General features: G+C 37.6%; 1 protein-coding gene across 1 annotated transcript in view; it reads right to left on the reverse strand.

Annotated features, from left to right (window-relative positions):
* MED27 (mediator complex subunit 27) overlaps positions 1 to 13,525 on the reverse strand; it is a 276,923-nt gene that overhangs the window by 36,538 nt on the left and 226,860 nt on the right. Inside the window, exon 5 of the mRNA XM_003339627.4 lies at positions 8,599 to 8,706. Within this exon, the coding sequence (XP_003339675.2) occupies positions 8,599 to 8,706 (108 nt within the window). The remainder of the gene's footprint in view (positions 1 to 8,598; positions 8,707 to 13,525) is intronic.

A 13,525-nucleotide genomic window follows, 5' to 3' on the forward strand; every position in this document is an offset into this window, starting at 1 on the left:
AACGGGCTCAATGGAAAAAGCAAGAGACTCACTCTTATGATTATTTTTGTCAAGTGATAGCTCTGGTGGCTACTGTATGCTAGGATTCTTATGAGAAATGTATAAGTTAAATTTAGAAAAGAGGGATGGTGCCTAGTCATTACGATAACAAAAGAGCTAATTAAAATGTATTAGCAAGTGATGGATGTGACAGATTAGGAATAAACTCAATTGTAGCAAAAAAAATAAGAGTTCAGCATCCCTACTGTATACATAAGGCAAATATCCTTAGCTAGTTCCTTTGGTGCCATTTAATATATAAGATGGTGACCAGGATGGGGAGAGGGAGAGGAAAATTCGGATACTATAACAGGTCAAGATTAGTTGAAGAGAACAGTGATGTTAAGCGTAAAAAAGGGAATATTTGGGGAAGGAAAGGTTTTCAGATTGCGAATATTTTCCCCCCAGTACGTATGGGGTTGCAGTGTGGAAGAACGATGAGACTTGTTCTGCTTGGCCCTGCAGGGAATCACAGGGGAGAAATTGCAGAAAGACAAAATTTCAGATGCATACAAAAAAACATTTCCCAAAAGTCAGAACTATTCAAAGTGCAATGGGCTATTTCTAGACATAGGAGCTCCTCATCATTGGAGGTTTTTAATTGGAAACTGGATGACCATGTCACATTAGAGAGAAAATTCCTGTTTAGCCAAAGGTTAGACTAGATGTTCTTTGGGGTTCCTTCCAACTCTATGATTCTGTGTTACTGTTAGGTTTTGCACCAATGGCAACTATTGAAATAGCACCTAAGTAGTCAGTCAAAAGCAAACTTGCATATTTTTAAACAGCAAATTGATTATGTAAGCAACAATTTGTCCCATTTACCCCCCAGCTTATACCTTCTACTCCAAGCTGCATCTTCAAAATGTTGCCTTATCATGTAGAATGTGCCAGATCCTTCAGTACATGAATCCACTTGAATGTATACATATATATAATTATATATGTGTGTGTGTGTGTGTGTGTGTGTGTGTGTGCGCGCGCGCGCGCGCATGAAATCCCAAAATAGGCCATTAATAATGTCTGCTTGAATTTTATTTTTATCCATAGCTTAAACCTGGTGACTCCATAAAGTGCCTGGAAAAAGAAGAAACTAAACAAGTCAGCTACAATTAGATCTTGGGCAGACTGGTCACTTGAAAGCTCTCTGTCACAGTTGGCTAATGCAACTTTAAAATAATGTACTAATTCAGGTCTGTCTGTTTTTCTATTTCTAGGCCTAAGTCCTGGTTATCATTTAGGCCTAAAGATGTATTTGACATTGATTTATGTAAAAAGAAGATAGAAGCCAGGTTTAGTACCACATTCATGATTTTTAGTATAGCAGAACTCAGGTCTCACAATGTAGAAATAGATAGCTATTCTCCAGTTCTTCCAGAGATTAAAAAAAAATAATTTATTAAATTAACATCTGGTTTTTACACGTTAGTCATTTTCAAATCTATTCTTTTTCTTTCTCTTTCTCAAGAAACCATCCCTTTGGAGGCAGAGTTAAGATGGCGGCAAAGAGGCAGAAAAAGTTCAGACCTCTGAAAACCCTTCCTTACCAATTACAAACTTAATGCTCCTAGGGGACTGAAAATCACACCTAACAACAGGACAGAGCCAAGGAACTCTCCTGCTGAACTCAACTTAAAAGGTATGCTCACCAAAAGAAAGGAGGAAGGAAGGTCCCAGGACCCCTCCCCGACCTAGAGCACTGAGCCTTCAGCAGTAGCTGGAATCTCTGGGCGGGCAAGGCTGCTGGTCTGGAGGGAGTACTTTGCAGGCAAAACTGTGCCAGGCTCAGAGTGTCGAACACAGGCGGTAGAGAAGCAGTTGGAGAAGAAGCGCAGAGCAGGCAGCCTAGTTGCAGCAGCACTGACACTCCATATTAAGCGCCCCCCCCCCATTTTGGCCTCAGGGCACATCCAGCTCTGCAACTCGGCTGGGCTTAATTCCATTAAAGCCTTTAGAGGGCCAGGAAGCTCAAACCCCAACACCCCTCCCCCACAGTCTGCACTGAAAGATTTGCTGACTAAGCTCCAAGGGTGAAGGCTGACAGAAAAGCCCCAAACCAGAGATCCAACACAAAATGAGAAGAGCAAAAGCGCAGGCAACTACAGAAAGTAAGCAAACAACAGAAAAAGAAAAAAGAAATGACAATCAACAGCTTCTATCCAGGCAAAGAACAAAGAGCAAATGGAACAGAGAAGGATGAAGGAACAGCAAACAACAAAAAAAAGAAACTCCAGTGAATTGGATACAGGCTTTGGAAGAACTCAAAATACAATTCAAAACACAATTAAGAGAGGTTGAAAACAACTGGGAAAATAACTTAAAAAAAGCAAGTTAATTCATCTGGAAACAGAAAACAGTGTCTTGAAAGCCAAAATTAATCCGCTTGGAAATGAGGCAAAGGAGATGAAAGATCAGAAGGAGAAGGATGACCAAAAAGCCAGGGATGAAAGCCAGGTCTTTAAAAACCAGAATACAACATTTAGAAGCAAGCAACTTCACAAGGCAGCAGGACACTATAAAACAAAATCAAAAGAGTGAAAAAAATGGAGGAAAATAAGAAACCATCCCTTAAAAAAGAAAAGAAGGAAAGAGCAAAAAAGCAATTCAGCAAAAGTAATCTAATACACTGACCAAGTCTGTCAGGACAGCACCCACTTCTACAAAGAATGAAGGAAGTAGCATTTTCTTCTGTCTTCTTTAGTGTCAAGGTTGACCATCAAATTATATAACATTTGATTTGTTGTCATAGTTGCTGCTGATTTTTTCTTCATTTACATCATGGTATAGTCACTACTATACACAATGTGTATATTGTTTTCCTGGTTCTGCCACATTGGTTATCAGTAAGTCTAAATCTGTCTGTGCATCTCTGTATTCTTCATGTTCATCATTTCTTATGGCACCATAACACTGTCACCATTACATTCAGGTACCACATTTTATTTAGCCTTTTCTCAAATGAAAGAAAGGCATTTATTATATTTATATTTCTTTGCAACTAAAAAAGGGCTATTCTCAACAGGTTAGTGTATATGTAAGTCCATTCTTTGATGACTTTGGGGGCACATATCCAGCAGTGTGACTATCAGGCAAAAATTATGGCCATTTTAGTCACTTTCTTGCCATAAATCCCCTATTTCATAGGTCTCAGAGTCTCTGACAGATAACCTTTGATTTAAAGGCAAATGAAAAAATGAACCTGCTTGATTTACCTAAAATTTCTATGAAGTGCATAAACTTGGGGATGGTGCAAAATAATCTCTAAAGTCTTTTTCTGGCACTAACATTTTATAATCACTCCTCTCTAATTCCCAATCTTGTGCACTTTCCTTCTGTAATTTGTTAAACTTATTTATTTTTTTTAAAAAATAATTTATTTTCTTTTTTGTTACAATAATCACTTTTATTTCCCTCCCTCCCCTCCACCCATCGTTCCCGCAGCCGACTCGCAATTTTATTGGGTATTACTTGGGACCTTGATCAGAACCTATTTCCATGTTGTTGTTTGCTGTAAAAAATAGACTCGAATACAGGACTACAATCCCCATGAGCCTTTGCTCCACTTCCCCAGAATGCCTTGTAATCTCACCTGGGCCGAGATCGAGAAGATATTTAAGTTGATTCAAAGGCTTTGGAGGGTGGCTTGGCGCTTTTTGGACTGCCGTTTTGGAGCAGGCTCGTCTCTTGCGTGATGTGAGGTTATTTTGTCTAGGCCTCTGGCCTAGGCACATGTTTCTTACTTGTATATTCTTTAATCTTTAGCCTTTAATAAACCTCTAAAAAATATAATACTCCTTGCAGAGAGAAACTAATTTCTACCTGCCTCAGTCTCCCCATATTCCATAAATTTTAATCTTTACAGTTGGCGACCTAATGGAAAAAAGAACTTTCAGTCTTCTGATTTCTTTTCTGATCTTAAATTCAGTTTTAATATCTAGTACCTAGAAAAAAAAAAATTTTTTTTTGAGCCATATCTCTCTGGCCAAGGTTTTCTACCCTCGCAAAGCTGCTACAGGCTCCGGACCTGCCCCGCCACTTCCTGCCTGCAACCTGCAGCCCTGATCGTCCTCACCTGGTACCTGGTCCTGGCCTTGCCCACGCCCGCAGCCACTCCTGCTCCTGGCCTCTCACCAGCCGCTGCCTGCCTATTTCTGCGCCCCAGACCCACAAGCGTGACCCCAGCCGGCTCATCACCCAGATCCTTGGAGCAGATCGCTCAGGACTCATTGCGACCAGCTGGTAACAGTATTGGCCACGTGGGTGGAGGGGAGAGAAGAGAGGGAAAGGAGAACGGGCAATTTTCCCTTAGGCTAAGCCTCCATGTGGCTGGGGGTATTGGCCACAGGGGTATCAGAGAGGGGAAAGAGAGAAAAGACTAGAGAGAAGAAACAGACTTTTCAAACGGAAACCTAAAAAGCAATGGGCTGTTTAAAAGGATTTTTGACTCTTCTGGCAATTTCATTGATTTTACCTGCCTGTCTGGGAGCAGACTCAGCCCAAAGATTCAACTTTGAATTTGAAAATGGGTGGCCCAGCGAACTGGAAGCCAGGCCCAGAGACGAGAGGTCTCTACTTAAAATCTGGCCTCTGATGCTTCCCAGCTATGGGGCCCTGGACGGATCCCTTGAACCCCATAGCCTAGCCTTTACTACTCTACCTTCGGACAATAGACATTTAAATGGATAATTAAAAACAAACAAACAAACAAACAAAACCCAAGGAACTTTGAAGAGACTAAAGGCTATATTCTAAGGCATTTCAAACTCCAATGGTTTATAAAAATCTCTGTATTCTATTGCATTTTCTGTTTAAGGTTTAACTTTGTGATTTTAAGTTCATATATAACTGGATTCAATATTATTCTGCTTGAACTGAAGGTTGATTGAATTTATTTTGAATGTACTGAGTTTTAAAATTCTGTTGTTTTCACCTATAACTGTGTTGAACAAATATTATTGTGAATAAGCCCATATATGAAAAAACAGCTTTTTTCTATTTTGCTGAGGATAGATGGACTTCAGAACTGGTTATAATTGTATTAACAACCTTTGGAATTTTAATGTGCTAAATACCTCAAATGATTTGATTTTAAGGGTTTTTTAAAATATGATTGTTGGATTTTTTTTTTAACAATCTGGTTATTTTGCCTGCCCCTACCACGAGGTAAGGCCCATTCTAGTAGCTGAAGTGAAATGTATTTTATAAACCCCAACCTTCCCACATGTGAATGGAAGTTGGGCAGTTAATTTCAGGGCATTTGTACCCTTAAAAAGCCTCCAAAAGGAGCACCCCTTTATTTATACTCTTCAGCTCACTACTTTACTTGCACCAGAATGATATCTAGATTTCTTGATTATGTTCTTAACCCTAGATGAGTTTTACTTTGTTTAAAAAAAAATGTTTATTACCAAGGTTGAAAGATTGCTGTTTGTAAAAATTGTGACAAATGTCCATCAATTCACAGGTTTTAAAAATGTCATACAGCAACTTATGTGAAATATGAAAGTGTTTTTGTTTGCTGTTGTAATTAATTGGGCTATTGAGAATTTTGGGGATTGTGATATCTACATATTTGTACTACTGTATTTTTAAAGATGAAAAATTGTTAACCTTGTTCAATTCATTTGCCTTCTACTCACAGTGATCATGGCCAGATACAAAGAGGAAATGGATCTCATTTTTTGGTGAGAAAGCCTTGTATTTTATATTTTCTTAACTGACACAGAGTGTCAATGGTTATAAGCTACATTTTTGAATTTTTAAAGCTCTTTTATTATTATATTTTTCTTGCATGTGCAATATACTTTTTCAGTTTTTTTATTATTTTTTCTCTCCTTTTTATATTTGAAGCACATGTCACCAGCATTAAGATTTTCTTTAACCTTTTGATTTTTAAGTTTAAGATACATTTGCTAATACATGCCCTAAAAGGCTTGTGATGATAAAATGATGCCACTAATTATTTAAATAAATTATGGGACTTTGCTTAATGATTCTGTCTGATTCCAGGACAAGAGATACACACAAGAGCCATTTCATAGGGCCAAAGAAAGGCCAATCTAGGATGGATTGATGCACTTCTAGGCCAATACAAAGGTCTTGAACCTAGTGTGAAGACTCGAGGTTACTATGTTTAACATGTGTTAAGACATAGGCTTTCCTTGTATCCACACTCACCCTGAAGATACTCACAGACGAGTATCCCTGAAACCTTGGCTCCTATAACCTGGTCCCCTTTTCTGCCTCTCATAGTGTGGTACCTTTCTGTAGTCCTGGCACTGACTGGGTAAATGCATCATTACTTAGATCATTTTGATTGGGCCCTGATTGAAGGACTTGTTATAGATTTATTTTTCTTCTACTTGGAATTATTACACATAAGACTTTGATAGTCTATATTTTCATCCAGAAATTTTTCTTTCCTTTTGATTTTTCTGATGTCTTTTTAATATCTCTTGCCAATTGATTCATATACCTCATACCTCAGCCATGCATCCCTAAGTGATCCCTTTTTTTTTTATATCACCCTCTTAACGGGGGGAATGTAAAAAAATATCATTATTTAAATTGCAAAGTTTAAATTCCTTTTGAGAAGAATTTTAGGTAAAGAAGATGCTACTTCCCTGAATTCAGAAACTGAACTGTTGGAGAAGCCATCATGAAGAAGCCTCCAAACCACGAACTGCACAAAATGAACTTTGGGTGTGGTTAATGAACATTTATTTGCATGCATACTTTCATGCCAAAGGGGACTGCTCCCTAACTGGCTTTCTGTCAATGCGTCCAGTAATTATTGGTTTTATTCTTTTCTTTCTCTTATCCTCAATTATTGTAATCTTTAAATTGATTATGTTTTCATGATCCTTTGGAAAAAAATTAATTTTTTGCAAACGATCAAAGGGGGGAATGTAAAAAATAGACTCGAATACAGGACTACAATCCCCATGAGCCTTTGCTCCACTTCCCCAGAATGCCTTGTAATCTCACCTGGGCCGAGATCGAGAAGATATTTAAGTTGATTCAAAGGCTTTGGAGGGTGGCTTGGCGCTTTTTGGACTGCCGTTTTGGAGCAGGCTCGTCTCTTGCGTGATGTGAGGTTATTTTGTCTAGGCCTCTGGCCTAGGCACATGTTTCTTACTTGTATATTCTTTAATCTTTAGCCTTTAATAAACCTCTAAAAAAATATAATACTCCTTGCAGAGAGAAACTAATTTCTACCTGCCTCAGTCTCCCCATCTCCCCTAAATTTTAATCTTTACATTGCACTAGGATTTTCATTTAGAGTCTACATCCCCAACCATATCCCTACGACCCATGTATTCAAGCAGTTGTTTTTCTTCGGTGTTTTTACTCCCACAGTGTTTCCTCTGAATGTGGGTAGTGGTTTTTCTCATAGAATCCTCCAAGTTGTTCAGGGTCACTGAATTGCTACTAATGGAGAAGTCCATTACATTCGACTGTATCACAGTATATCAGTTTCTGTGTACAATGTTTTCCTGGTTCTGCTCCTTTCACTCTGCATCACTTCCTGGAGGTTGTTCCAGTTCCCATGGAATTCCTCCACTTTATTATTCCTTTGAGCACAATAGTATTCCATCACCAACATATACCACAATTTGTTCAGCCATTCCCCAATTGATGGGCATCCCCTCATTTTCCAATTTTTTGCCACCACAAAGAGCGCAGCTATGAATATTCTTGTACAAGTCTTTTTCCTTATTATCTCATTAAGCTATAGTTATCACTTCTTTTTGAAAAATATTTTCTCCTCATTATAACATGGCCTTTGGGTGCTGAATGCTTAGCTGGCTCTAATGAACTTTTTACTTTAATAGGAATCATTATAAGAGGAAGAAGCTCTAAAATTCTTGAGAGAAAGGAGGCTAGTGTTTGAAAGTGACCAGCACGAGTTGGGCTAGAGTCTCAAAGAGGGGTGGGGGTGGGGAGGGGAGGCTATTTCATTCTGGAAAAAAAAAAAGAAAGAAAAAACTTATCTTGTGATGCATTCCACTGAGCTATAGAGTAGACTCAGTCAAAAGAAACTAGGGTTCAAGGTAGGTGAACTTTTCATACCTAATCCATTCAAAGAAAGAAGTTCTCTTTCTTCAATAGTAGCTGTTCAATGTGTGCTATTATTATAGATATGTAACATCCTCAGGTTACTTGGAAATTTTAGAGAAGAAAGATCTTCAAGTTGTGCTTAAAACTAACCCCCAATTTCCTTATGATTCTGGTAAATGTAAAAGGCTGAACCATGGATTGTACAGTCAGGCTGGGGGAAAAATCTGTTTCCTCAGAAGACATGTTTAATGAGGCAACTAGGGTCTAAGGTGATAAATTAGAAATTCAACTAGGGGCAAAGGGTTTAAGGAAAAGCAGAAGCTTGAGGATGAAAAACCCAAGCTGAGAGTATAAAATGTTAAGTCATATATTTTAAAAAAAAAGGCATTGACTGTTGAAAATTTCAATTGGGGATACATTTTTATGGACTAGACAAAATTAAAAATATGTGTGCAATTGTATAAAAACCATCCTCACAAACAATGTACAACATCCTACCTTTCCGTCTTCTGTGTATACATTTTCGTTATATCCTTTCACAATTGTTCGGTCAATGAAGAGGCTCCTCATGACCACAATGACTTTCAGCACCTTTCCTAAAGTAACCTAGAAAAAGAGGATAAAACAACCAAAAATTTAACACAGATCATAACACTACTGCTACTATTATCACCATCACCATCACTACCACAATCATAAAGATCCCCACCCCACATTTATATAGTGCAAAGGTTCCCTGAGCAAATCACAGAGTTTAGAATGTCTCTTTTAGAAAAGAGGACAGGTTAATGCTCTATCCACCCATTTAATCTGATAGTAGCACAGGGATGTTTTATGAGATAATTCCACAGTTGTTTTTCTTGATATCACTCTAAAAAGCCCAGGCATGCCAGCAGCTTCCTGCTATAGCTGCTTTTGGATCAATCACCCACTAGTTCAGCTAAACACATTTTGAACCTATTTATATTTTCAGCCTGTCTAACCTTTCAGGGGAAGGAATCCCATATGCTTACTACCTACTGTATAAAGTAATTCTTTCTTTCATCTGCCTCAAAATTACCTTATTCAAGCATCAAGGGAGGGCTCTAAGATTCTGGTGCTCCAGGGTGTAGTAAGCAGGTCTGTGTTCCCTTTGACCAGCCCTTCTAGTCTATAATGGCTGCCAGAAGAGGGAGGTGGGCTATGCACACTGAGGATACACAGCAAGCAAAAGGTAGAGAATATTAAAGAGACCTTGCATTTGAACTATACATTTCAGAGAAAAGCAAGTTCAGGATGGATATGCATTCCTAATAATGAGTTCAAGATAAAATGGAAACAGTTGATTTTTATGCTTGTTACAAGATTGTATCTTGAGAAATGCCCATAAATCCTTTTGCATTTTCAGTTGTTCTAGAACCTAAATGTGAGTTGTGAATAAAAAAGAAGCCCAAGAAAATGTAGTCAGTGTCCCAGGGAAAAAGTAAACATATTTGCTGGAAAAGTAAAAGTGAAGAACATAAAATCCATTCCCAGTATTTAAGTGAGTGCTTAGTTTGCACTTGCACTAACTCTTCAGTAATCCTAACAAACCATTTATTATTCCCATTTCATGAATGAGGAGATGGAGGCAAAATCATTGCCCAAGACAAAAATATAACTATGTGACAGGGCCTTGATGTTAAATTACTCTTTTACACAATACTCCAAAACCTAAATGGGCTTTCCCATTAAGACAAAAGAACAATGTTTAATCGGAGGAAAGTAAGATGTACTATTTGGCTAGGTGAAGACAACAGCTTGCAATACAGACCAACCACCTCTATTTCCCTTACAACAAGTAGTCAGGAAAGCATAGTGAATATACAGCTGGCTGGACCTGGAGTCAGGAAGACTTGAGTTTAAATTTAGCCTTAGACATGAACTAGCTGTGCGATCTTGGGCAAGCCATTTAACTTCTATCTGCCTCATTCATTTCTTCATCTGTAAGATTGAAATGATATAATAGCACCCTCCTTGAAGGGCTGTTGAAAAGATAAAATTAGAAAATACTTGCAAAAAAGGTTTTTTTAAATATTTGCAAACTTTGAAACACTACATAAATACTATACAGTTACTATAACTTTCCTGTGAGTGCACCACAGGGCTCTGACCTGGGTCCTCTTTTCTTCTCCTCTACTATTTCCCTTGGTGATTTCATCAGCTTCCATGAATGTAATTATCATCTTGATGCTGATGATTCTCAAATCTATTTATCTAGTCCTAACCTCACTGGTGAGCTCCAGAGTTGCATCTCCAACTGCATATTGGATATCTAGAACTGGAAGTCCCACACATATCTTAAACCCATTATGTCCCAAACTGAACCCTATCTTTTCCCCAAATAATTCCTCCTTCTTAACTTGCCTATTACTTTTGAGGGTAATTTTTTTTTTGAGGGTAATCTTTCCAGTAGCTCAGTCTTGTAATTTAGGTATCACCCTTGACTCCTCATTATCTCTCGTTCCCATATGCAATCTGTTGTCAAGATTTGGCTTTTTTTACCTGCCTAACATCTTTTGCATAGGGCCTTTACATTCCAGACACCACTGCCACCCTGGTATAGGGTGGCACATGGTCTACACCTCACACATGGTCTACAGCAAAGCCTGCAGGATGGTATGTCTTCCACAAGTCTCTTCCTACTCCAGTCCATCTTTCATTCAGCTATCAAAATGATATTCCTAAAGTACAGTTCTAACTATTACTCCCAACTCAATAACTCCAATAGCTCCCTATCACCTCCAGGGTCAAATATAAAATCCTATTTGATATTCAAAACCTTCAAAAACTTTTCCCTTACCTCCACCTTCCTGCATTCTTACACCATACACACCCCTCCCACCCTCCCCACATGTTCCAGTGACATTGGCCTCCTTATTGCTCTTCAAACAAGACACTCACTGACTTCAGATATTTTCACTGGCTCTCCCCCCTGCCTAGAATGTTCAGTCTCCTCATCTCTTCCTACCAGTTTCCTTCAAGTCTTAGTTATAGAAAGTCTTTCCAAATCTCTTAAATCTAGTGGCTTCCTTCTGTTGATTATTTTCTGCTCACTCTGTATATAGTTTGTTTGTAAAGTTGTTTGTTTATTGTTTCTCTTATTAAATTGTGAGGTCCCTTGAGGGCAGGGGCTGTTTTTTAGATTTCTTTGTATTCCTTAGCACAGAGCATGACACATAATATCTACTTAATAATGTGAAATGACTGACAGAGGTTCTCCTGATTCTAAGGCCATCTCATTATCCATTAGCTATATGCCTTGTAAATATTAAAAAGGAACCAGAAGTAAGTCTCCAGCACATTGGGTAAATATATTGTGGAGGCTTATGAAAAGATACAGATCAAGATCATATAGGATTACAAGTCATAAACAGATCACAATCAGCTCTACCCAAAGAAGAGCTCTGAGCACTGAGATGCTGTATCCACTGAAGCCCACAACCCATATCTCCTAACACTAAGGTAGCACTTTGAATGTCTCCATACAATTTTTTTTATAACTATTACCTCAAGTATTTTATGTAGCGAGAAATCACTTTTCAATATGACAGTAAGTCAAGAAGATATAAAGATCAGTGATTCTTTCTTTAAAGCAGATGTCATCTATTAGTAACATAGGTAATAATGCTTTGGTTAAGGTTCAGTAATATGTACTTGACTCTCCTGCTCTTCATCACCTGAAACTGGATGTTAAATGGACCTCCCTCCTTCAGGACAAACCTTTGAGGAAGCATGATTGAGTTCTCTTTACCAGTGAACACAGGGACCAGAGACTTACTTAGATTCTATAAGCTAACAACATCTGACTTTCCTTTTATTGAGCTGAGAAATAATACTATCAGTAGAAGTTCCATGTTTAAAAGTTGGAATTTGATAGAAAAAAACAAAGAAGTGTTCTATGAAATTTTAAAGTGCCTCTTTATCACTAATACTAGAATGGAAAGATGAGCATTCTAGAGAAGGTTTGGTAGCTGAGGGTAAGAAACGAGAAAGAAACATGTTATTGTCAAATCATAGTTTTTGAATCTTTGGGAATATCTGTTTAGGTCACAGCTACAGTAATGTTTAGTTTATATTTTCCCATAACACCTATGTGAATTGGTGGTACAAATATTATTATGCTCATTTTACAGATGAGGAAATTAAGGAAAAATGTTTATTTTAGTCAGCCTAGAGCATAGAAGAAGCAGAGAAAAGGAAGACAATTTAATCTAAATTCTACTCAAAAGATAGTTGCTGTTTTTTAAAAACATGGTACTTTTTTATGTACCTCAACCCCTTCCACCCCCATCCCCCCAGCAAAAATCTCTATCTCTCCTTCCCAATTTCCAACCTCCTTCTGAGACAGAAGGGAAAACAAAACTCAGTTTCATTTTGCAGTCTCAGTCCTTCCCTTCACTATTAGGAGGTGGGTAGTATGCTCCATTGTGAGTCTTCTGAATCCTGGTTGGTTCTTACATTGATCAAAGTTGTTTGCCTTTATAAATATGTTGTATTTGTATAAATTGTTTTCCTGCTTCTGCTCACTTTATTCTGCATCAGTCCATTTGAGTCTTTCCAGTTTTCAGTGAAGTCATTTCCTGCATAATTTCTTATAGCACAATAAAGTTCCATTGCATTTCTATATCATTACTTGTTCAGCCATTCTCCAATTGATAGGTGCCCTCTCAGTTTCCAATTCTTTCCTATTCAAAAGCAATATAAATATAATATGTTCTAAAATATTGATAGGTTTTTTTTTGGGTGGCAAAGAACTGGAAACAAAAAGGATGCCCATCAACTGGGAATAGCCGAGCAAGTTGTGTTATATGATTGTAACAGAATACTACTGTCCCATAACATAAGACATGACAAACAAGATGATTTAAAAAAAACCAAACAAACCCTGGAAAGTCTTATATGAAACAATGCTAAGTGAAATAAGTGGAACCAGGAGAACATTGTACTCAGTAATAACAATAATGTACGATGATCAACTGTGAACTATTATAAAAAAGGCAAGGATCCTGGACAACTCCAAGGGATTCATGATGAAAAAGGATATCCATCATCATAGGGGGAACAGATGGGGTCCAAATGTAGACTGAAACATTATCATCTTTATTTTCTCCATAAAATTTTCCCTATTGTAAGCAGTACGTTTTATTTCACAACATGATATCTGATAATCTATATATGACCTATATCATACTACTTGTTTTTTTGGGGAAGGGGGAAGAATAAGACAGATTTTTGAACATGGTTAATGTGAGAATATGCTTCTCTTGGTTAAGCATATTATTATAATTTATTATATATTTATTACAAATCATGTATTATATTACATTTTATATATAAAAATAATAAAATGGTAACCAAAAAGAGATAAATATTTTTGTACATTTTTTTGCTTAGCCTAATTGCT

This window comes from Monodelphis domestica, chromosome 1, assembly GCF_027887165.1.
Source record: "Monodelphis domestica isolate mMonDom1 chromosome 1, mMonDom1.pri, whole genome shotgun sequence".
Classification (NCBI taxonomy): domain Eukaryota; kingdom Metazoa; phylum Chordata; class Mammalia; order Didelphimorphia; family Didelphidae; genus Monodelphis; species Monodelphis domestica.